At 57.1% G+C, this 9,177-nt stretch overlaps 1 protein-coding gene across 1 annotated transcript in view; it reads left to right on the top strand.

Annotated features, from left to right (window-relative positions):
- Positions 1–1,693, top strand: part of wdr88 (WD repeat domain 88) — a 46,863-nt gene extending 45,170 nt beyond the window's left edge. Inside the window, exons 10-11 of the mRNA XM_033035598.1 lie at positions 542–634; positions 1,472–1,693. Of these exons, the coding sequence (XP_032891489.1) occupies positions 542–634; positions 1,472–1,591 (213 nt within the window). The 3' untranslated portion in view covers positions 1,592–1,693. The remainder of the gene's footprint in view (positions 1–541; positions 635–1,471) is intronic.
- The last annotated feature ends 7,484 nt before the right edge of the window (positions 1,694–9,177 follow it).

Here is a 9,177-nt window from a genome sequence, read left to right on the forward strand (position 1 = left end):
TCAGCAATACATCCCTGCTTTTGTATACAAGCCCTCTCGAAATAAATGGTAGCATTGAGTTTGCTTTCTTTACTACCGATTCGACTTGCAGATTAACTTTTTGGGAATCCTGCACCAGCACTCCCAAGTCCCTTTTCATCTGCCCACTCTCCCTACCTGTCCAAGTCCTTCTGCAGAGACCCTGCTTTTTCTACGCTTCCTGCCCTTCCACCTATTCTCGTATCATCCTCAAATTTGGCCACAAAGCCTTCCATCCCCTCATCCAAATTATTAATATACAACGTGAAGAGTAGCGGCCCCAGCAGCGAGCCTCGTGGAACTCCGCTAGTCACTGGCAGCCAACCCGGAAAAGCCCCCTTTATTGCAACTCGTTGTCTTCTGACAATCTGATATCGTTGAAACGTCACGGAGAGATGCTGCCTGACACGCTGAGTTACTCCAGCACTTTGTGTCTTTTTTTGTAAAGCGACACATGCAGTTTCTTGTTTGAACCCTCCACCCCACCCCAATCCTTCCTCATCCCATATCTCGCTTCCCCTAGGATTCCACGGTGCTTTTATGGAACATCGAGCGACTGGACCAGATCCCAGCGGTGCAGTCTCAACGCAAGCTGGGCGGCGAGAACGTGGTTCAGGTGGGCGGCTTCGCCCCTGCGCGCCGCGCGCATTGTCCGGTAACCACCCTCGGGCTACCCCCATCCCGGTCAGCCCATGCACCGTAGCCACCGGTTACTAGCTCCGAAAGCTGGGACACGGGGGATTATTTGGGGCCCGCTGTGTCAGAATGAGACCGAGAGATCCCATGCTCGCTGCAGGCCGGACAGCGGGTCCGGAGAGGCCGGCGTTTGAGGTTTAGTTTATCATTGTCACGTACTGTGGGAAGTACAGTGACAAGCTTTTGTTGCGTGCAGCAGGTCCACGGCTGGAGGGAGAGAGGCTGGAGTCGTGGCCCTGTTCAGAGAATGCTGTGGGGCTGATGGTGGGGGTTAACATCAGGAAGTGTGAGAGTGAACAAGAGACATTGCCCCTCGGGCAAAGGCGTCGCCACACGGGAGGAATAGTTTCCTGCCGGATCGAGGACCAGAGGACATAGGTTTAAGGTGAAGGGGAAAATATTTAATAGAAATCTGAAGGGTAACCTTTTCACACAAAGGGTGGTGGGTGTATGGAACAAGCTGCCAGAGGAGGTAGGTGAGGCTGGGACTATCCCAACATTTAACAAACAGACAGGTACATGGATAGGACATGTTTGGACGGATATGGACCAAATGCGGGCAGGTGGGACTAGTTGTAGCTGGGACATGTTGGCTTGTGTGGGCAAGTTGGGCCTAAGGGCCTGTTTCCACACTGTCACACCATGACATCCAAAAGAATCCCAATCCACCCGGTGAGGGAGGGGTGGTCCGGTGTGTAGCCACGAGTGCCCGTGCCCAGCTCGCTCTCCGCTGACTCTCCCCTCCCTCTTCCCACAGTGCGCTGAGTGCCACAAGCCCTTCTCCATCTGCCTCGAGGACTCGAGCTTGCCGACGTGCTGCTCCTTCTGCCGGTTGTCGGCAACCGGGCCGGACCTGCCGCAGCTGCCCGACGTCTAACCCCAGCCTCACCGCACACTGCCCGGGCAACACGACCCGCTCAGCGGCTGGTTCCAGCCCGCCGCCCGGTCCACCCCCAACCCACCCACCTTCCCACCCCACCTTCCCACTCCCCCCCCTCCACCCACATTCCCACTCCCCACCCCACTCCCCCACCCACCTTCTCACCCCCACCCCATCTTCCCCACCCCCACCCCGCCTACCCCACCCCCACCCCGCCTTCCCAACCCCCACCTTCCCACTACCCACCCCCACTCCACCTTCCCAACCTCCCCGGCTCCGGGCAACCGTCGCTGCTCCGACCCCTCCCCCGCACTCCTTGTACATTTACATTGAATAAAATGTGAACATTTTGAGATATCATGGCCGTGGTCGCCCCTTCCTTCACATCTTGTTTGTAATCCTGACTGCGAACGCCCGCACTCGCGGGCGGCAGAAGCGGCCGGTCGCTCCAGCCTCTGTATGTCAGGGTCGCTGGTCCAGGCCGAGGCTGGGCATTGGGCACTGACTGGCAGCCCATCGCCAAGCAAGGAGGCGGCACACTGGAGTACCAGCTGCTCCACCGGCCCCGGGTCGCCTCCAGCCAACACATACATACCCACTTGGCGGGGCTGACCCCGGGAGCCCAATCACCTGCAGCAGCATCACCCGTACAGGCGGCAGACATGCGCCAGGAGCGTTCCCGTCCCTGACCGCCATCAAACGCCTTTATCAAAGATGGCGGCCTTCTATTTGCCTTCGCGTGCCTTCCGCTGCTGCCAGCGTTTGGCCGGCAACATACAGGCACGTGCGGGGAGTACCGACAGGCAGCCGTGAGTGCGCAGGCGTATTGCGCGCAGTGCCGGCAGACAGCCGTGAGTGCGCAGGCGTATTGCGCGCAGTGCCGGCAGGCAGCCGTGAGTGCGCGTGCGCGGCGCCATGTTGCTGTCAGAGCCGCTGCCCGGGGCCGGAGACTAACGGGAGACGGACGGGCCGAGGCGGCGCGGAGAGGTCCCCGGCATGGAGCGGAGCCAGCCCGGCACCGAGGCCCAGCGCCCGGCCAACATTCACCGACAATCGGCCGGGATGTAACCCAGCGGCCAACGAGAAATGACGGCGGAAGAGCTGCGGCGAGCGGCCCGGTTCCTCGGCCTCGGCCTGATCTTCGGCACCGGTGAGGGGGCGGCCCGGCCCGGCCGTGGGGCAGAGCGGGCCGGGGGGGGGGCAGAGCGGGCCGGGGGGGGGGGGCAGAGCGGGCCGGGGGGGGGGGGGCAGAGCGGGCCGGGGGGGGGGGGGGCAGAGCGGGCCGGGGGGGGGGCAGAGCGGGCCGGGGGGGGGGGGCAGAGCGGGCCGGGGGGGGGGGGCAGAGCGGCCGGGGGGGGGGGGGGCAGAGCGGGCCGGAGGGGGGGGGGGGGCAGAGCGGGGCCGGGGGGGGGGGCAGAGCGGGCCGGGGGGGGGGGGCAGAGCGGGCGGGGGGGGTGGGGGCAGAGCGGCCCGGGAGGGTGGGGCAGAGCGGGCCGTGGGTGGGGGGGGGCAGAGCGGGCCGGGGGGGGGGGGAGAGCGGGCCGGGGGGGGGGGGTTGTGGAGAGCGGGCCGGGTGGGGGGGGCAGAGCGGGCCGGGTGGGGGGGGCAGAGCGGGGCCGGGGGGGGGGCAGAGCGGGGCCGGGTGGGGGGGGCAGAGCGGGCCGGGGGGGGGGGGTGCAGAGCGGGCCGGGGGGGGGGGGGGCAGAGCGGCATGGGGGGGGGGGGGGGGGGCAGAGCGGGCCGGGGGGGGGGGGGAGAGCGGGCCGGGTGGGGGGGGCAGAGCGGGCCGGGTGGGGGGGCAGAGCGGGGCCGGGGGGGGGGGGCAGAGCGGGCCGGGTGGGGGGGCAGAGCGGGCCGGGGGGGGGGGGCAGAGCGGGCCGGGGGGGGGGGGGGGCAGAGCGGGCCGGGGGGGGGGGGCAGAGCGGGCCGGGGGGGGGGGGCAGAGCGGGCCGGGGGGGGGGGGCAGAGCGGGCCGGGGGGGGGCAGAGCGGGCCGGGTGGGGGGGCAGAGCGGGCCGGGGGGGGGGGCAGAGCGGGCCGGGTGGGGGGGCAGAGCGGGCCGGGGGGGGGGGGGGCAGAGCGGGCCGGGTGGGGGGCAGAGCGGCCGGGGGGGGGGCAGAGCGGGCCGGGGGGGGGGGGGCAGAGCGGGCCGGGGGGGGGGGGCAGAGCGGGCCGGGGGGGGGGGGGGCAGAGCGGGGCCGGGGGGGGGGGGAGAGCGGGCCGGGTGGGGGGGCAGAGCGGGCCGGGTGGGGGGGCAGAGCGGGCCGGGTGGGGGGGCAGAGCGGGCCGGGGGGGGGGGCAGAGCGGGCCGGGGGGGGGGGGGCAGAGCGGGCCGGGGGGGCAGAGCGGGCCGGGAGGAGTGACTACAGCCCAGGGCAGCCGGCGGGCGGGTGAAGGGGGATCGGAGGGGGCGGAGAGCGGAGGTGTGGGCCGGTGCCTGGACTGCCCAGTGCGGTGAGGTACCGGGTCAATGAAGAAGGGTCCCGAGCCGGAGCCGAAACCTCACCTATCCGTCTTCTCCAGAGATGCTGCCTGGCCCGCTGAGTTACTCCAGCGCTTTGTGCTTCTTTGTACATTTCAAAATATGCTTTCGGCAAAGCATCACAAAAAACAAGTTATATATATTTATGTATAAAATTCTACTGTACGGTAACTATAACAAACAAAACATTAGGGCAGTTCAAAAACATGTCCATGCTGGTGCAAGAGGTGTTACGTTGCCGAGGTAGGGTTGTGCGAATCGGTTCAAGAACCTGATGGTTTCAGGAAAGTAGCTGACCCTGAACATGGTGGTGTGGGACTTCAGGCTTGTGTACCTCCTGCCCGATGGTAGCAGTGAGATGAGGGCCCGGCCCGGATGGTGGGGATCTTTGATGATAGATGCCTTCTTGAGGTGTAGATGTTTTCGATGGTGGGGAGAGCTATGGCCGTGATGGACCGGGCTGAGACCAACACTCTCTGCAGCCTCTTGTGTTCATGTGCGCTGGAATTGCTGCATATGCCGTGATATAACCGAGCAGGATACTTGCTGTAATGCATCTGTGGATGTTTGTTGCAGTATTTCGTGACATACTGAGTCTCTCTAAACTTCTGAGAAAATGGAGGCAGTGGTGAGATTTCTTCGTGATATCATGTGTGTTGGACCAGGACGTGTCATCCGAGGTGATAATGTCCAAGAAGCGGTGGCAGACTAGTCCCCACCATTTTGACCTCATGGTGACCTCTTCACCAACTCTTATCAAATTTGTGAGATGAAATTCTCCGTACAAAGCTGTGCTGACAATACTTATTCAGTCGTTGCCAAACTGTCCACCAGAATCTCCTCATAGTACATAGGACACCAGGGGTTTCTGGCGCCGCTCGAACTGCCCCTTTGGCAGAGGAAGGGCAATGTTGTGGGCGGCTGGCGCCGATGCCAGGGTCTGATGTCGGAAGCCGGGCACCGTTGCTGGGGCCAGCATTGTTGCCGGGTCTCCTTCCTGCTCCAGTGGGAGTGTGGAGGGATCGTTCCCGGGCTGCTGATGTGGGGCTGGGAGTCAGGGAGGCGGTTGCTGCCCGGCATCATGCCTGTCCGCACCAGCTGCAGCCGGCATGTTTCAAACTCTGTGCATCGCTCCAGGCAGTGAGTGAGCCCACAGAATGGTTCCAGCACGTTAGCCGGCTCTGTCTGAAGACGCGCCTTCCCCCTCGCCCAGCAAATCATCGCCTCTCCGCTCCCTCTCAACACTACAATTAACCATTTCCATCATGTCCCAGCCACGCACTTGTTCCTTCTCTCGGTTTTACCGTCGCCGCCTTCCTCTCTGCCCCCCCCCCCCCCCTCCCCCCCAGCTGAGGGCCAAGACGGTGGGTCCAAGGTCCGCCTGCCTGTGGGAGCTCTCTTTGGGTTCCGTGGGCTTGGTGGAAAGACAATACACCATTACAATTGAGCCATTCACTGTGCACAGTTACATGATGAAGAGATTAACGCGAATACGTTTAGTGCAAGATAAAGTCCGATCAAAGATTGTCAGAGGGGCTCCAATGAGGTCGATAATAGCTCAGGACTGCTCTCTAGTTGTTGGTAGGATGGTTCAGTTGCCTGGTAACAGCTGGGAAGAAACTGTCCCTGAATCTGGAGGTGAGCGTTTCCACACTTCTTTTCCTGTTGCCGGATGGGAGAGGAGAGGTGGGAATGGCCAGGGTGTGACTCGTCCTTGATAATGCTGCTGACCTTGCCGAGGCAGCGTGACGTATAAATGGAGACAAGGATAGGAGCAGGGCCGGCCTAAGGAGGTGCGGGGCCCAATTGGGAAACATTTTCATAGAAATATAAATAATTAATTATAAATGAGTCACGTGTCGTGAGTAACATGACAATTCGGGGAGAGTTCCTTTCACAGCGTGTGGGGAGTCTAGCCAGGGGTAAAGTTGCGGGGAGGGCAAGAGCGTTGAGAAGGAGAGGGTCGGGTTCATGCCAGTAACACTCACTCACCGCTGCCGCGGCGCTCCGGGCGCGGAGCCACCGCATTGTGGCCGGGGAGGGAAACAGCTTGCGTGGCTACAAGCGGCCGCCATCACCGAACTGTGGAACCGACTGCCATCTCAGCGCCTTCTGCCGGCCCGCTCACCTCTGGCAGTGCTCTCCGTCTGAACAGTGAGGGGACCAGCTCAAGAGCAAAGATCACAGAGCGGAGCGGGTCAGCGGGTGATGGATAACATCATAGCGGGCGGTGGAGCTTACTCCTGTGTCAGCGTGAATAAGGGATCAATTGAGATTACTCGCCCTGACATATGGAGTAAGCTTCACCACCCGCTGTCCTGTTATCCATCGCCCGCTGACCTGCTCTTGAGCTGGATGATCCCCGGCCGACCCCCTCCTTCTCAACCCTCCTGCCCTCCCCGCAACTTTACCCCTGGACAGACTACCCACACGCTCTGAAAGGAACTCCACCCCCCAGCAGCGCTGTCCTTTTTCAGCCGCTTCCCATCAGCTGCTAGCAATGAGGGATAGACTTGGCAACATCGTTCTTGATGTTGCTTTACTGAGGGATAACAAAGTCTATCTTTCTTGGCTAACAACCTAACCTTCGGCCTCCAAGATGCAGGTACATTTTCTAGCAATGTTACAACATTTTGAGATTTATAAAATCAAGTCTGCAATTTATCCCATCAGATAAAGCATAAAAAGCAGTTTAATTTTACACCTAATTCACTTTCATATCACATACATTCAATGTGATCATGGCTGATCATCCACAATCAGTACCCCGTTCCTGCCTTCTCCCCATATCCCCTGGCTCCGCTATTTTTAAGAACCCTATCTAGCTCTCTCTTGAAAGCATCCAGTGAACCTGCCTCCACCGCCCTCTGAGGCAGAGAATTCCACAGACTCGCCACTCTCTGTGAGAAAAAGTGCTTTCTCGTCTCCGTTCTAAATGGCTTACTCCTTATTCTTAAACTGTGGCCCCTGGTTCTGGACTCCCCCAACATCGGGAACATGTTTCCTGCCTCTAGTGTGTCCAAACCCTAATAATCTTATATGTTTCAATAAGATTCCCTCTCATCTTTCTAAACTCCAGAGTATACAAGCCCAGCTGCTCCATTCTCTCAGCATATGACAGTCCCGCTATCCCGGGAATTAACCTTGTAAACCTACGCTGCACTCCCTCAATAGCAAGAATGTCCTTCCTCAAATTAGGGGACCAAAACTGCACACAATACTCCAGGTGCGGTCTCACTAGAACTCTGTACAACTGCAGAAGGACCTCTTTGCTCCTATATTCGATTCCTCTTGTTATAAAGGCCAACATGCCATTTCTTAGCGCTAACGGCAGGTACTTGGGAAACATGGTAACTCGTGAAGATTTTTCAACATGTTGAAAAATGTCTACATGTAAAATATACTCAAGATCTAAAAATTTGATACTTTTTAACACGTAGTCATACCGTAGTAGCTCGTGAGTTTGCCGTAGTAGGACCTGGTGTCCTATATCACTATTGTATGTTCATGATGGAAATAAGAATACTCTATATTCATTACCTTTGAATTGTAGTTTTATGTAATCCTCCCATCATTTCTGAGTTCCATTTCACAATATCTATCAGACATACAGAATGTTGCAAGGTAATATCTTGCTCAAACTCTGTTGTATCTTTCTATCTCAATAAATATCACAAAATATGCCATTGTTTCAGCCACATTATGACAAAATATAGAATGTAGGTTATTTGTTATCAGTCACCCCATCCCAGAAACAACCGTACTTAAAGAAGAACATTTGTTTTACTAATATACGAGCATGAACCATACAGAGTCCGTTGATCCATATCCAACAAAGTTGTGATAATTGCATAAAAGGGATTGTTGTCTAAGAAATTTGGTGTGGAATGATAATAGTAAGATTAAACGAGAACTTACCAGTTTGAAGTTTGATCTGTATTTTATGAGGAGTTACGATGAGGGATTACGTGAAGAACCCGCTCAGTGCGCAGGCGCGGCATACTTCCAAGCAGCGGTGTGGAATCACAGATAGACACAGTTATTTTGAAGTAAACATAGTAAAGATAAGGAGACATCAATTTATTAGTTTGATCCATATAATGAGGGTGGGAGCGGAGGGCACGTAATCCCTCATCGTAACTCCTCATAAAATACAGATCAAACTTCAAACTGGTAAGTTCTCGTTTAATCTAACTATTTTACTTCGGAGTCACGTGAGTGACTACGTGAAGATTTCAAAGCTCCGTGATTTCAAACCGTGTAACAGTTTCATTTCACTCACTGCCGAAGTTCTTGAGGGAGGAAGTGTTATCGTAATGAACCAATGAGTTTATTTGTAGAAAAACACAATGGTATTTTTTAACAATAACAACAAAGAATAAGTTGCTCCCCTGGGCTTAAATTAAATATTTGCAGTTCGTAAATCTTTACTGCAAATAAACCAGGTTTTGCCAACGGCTTATTATAAAATTTCTGAACGGTCTTTTCCCTTCCCACCATCCTGCTGTAGCCAGGATGTGGTCTATAGGCATGTCCATTCTTTAGCCGTCGACATGGATGCTGCCCTGGTGGAATAAAATTTGTACATGTTAGTGTTTATCCCAGCAGTTTCTAGCACCTGCTTGAGCCATCTCGCAATGGTTTGGCTCGTACCCCACCATAAGGTTTTTGTGACTGACCCACAAGGCTTTTCATCTCCCTCGAATATTCTGGTTGTGTCTATGTAGGATAGTAGGTGGGTCATGGCACATAACCGTGGTTCTGGTGGGTAAGCCACGACTGGATTAGGTGTTCCTGGTTTGCTCTGTTTGACCAGTCGCTGGATAACGACAGATCTGGTCTGGAGCTGTGATCATGTTGTCCAGTCGCAATAGGTGTAGTGACTGGACCCTCTGAGCAGATACAAGTGCCATCAACATGAGCGTCTTTAGTGTAGCTTGCTCGAGGCCGGGGGATCTGGCTGGTGGCCATTCCCTGAGATATGTCAGGACCACACTGATATCCCAAATATGGGTATACCTGGGCTTAGGGCTTGATATTGTAAATGCCCTTCATCAGTTTTACCACCAGTGGATGGGATCCCATCGCCTGTTGTCCTGCCG

Source organism: Amblyraja radiata, chromosome 17 (assembly GCF_010909765.2).
Source record: "Amblyraja radiata isolate CabotCenter1 chromosome 17, sAmbRad1.1.pri, whole genome shotgun sequence".
NCBI lineage: Eukaryota > Metazoa > Chordata > Chondrichthyes > Rajiformes > Rajidae > Amblyraja > Amblyraja radiata.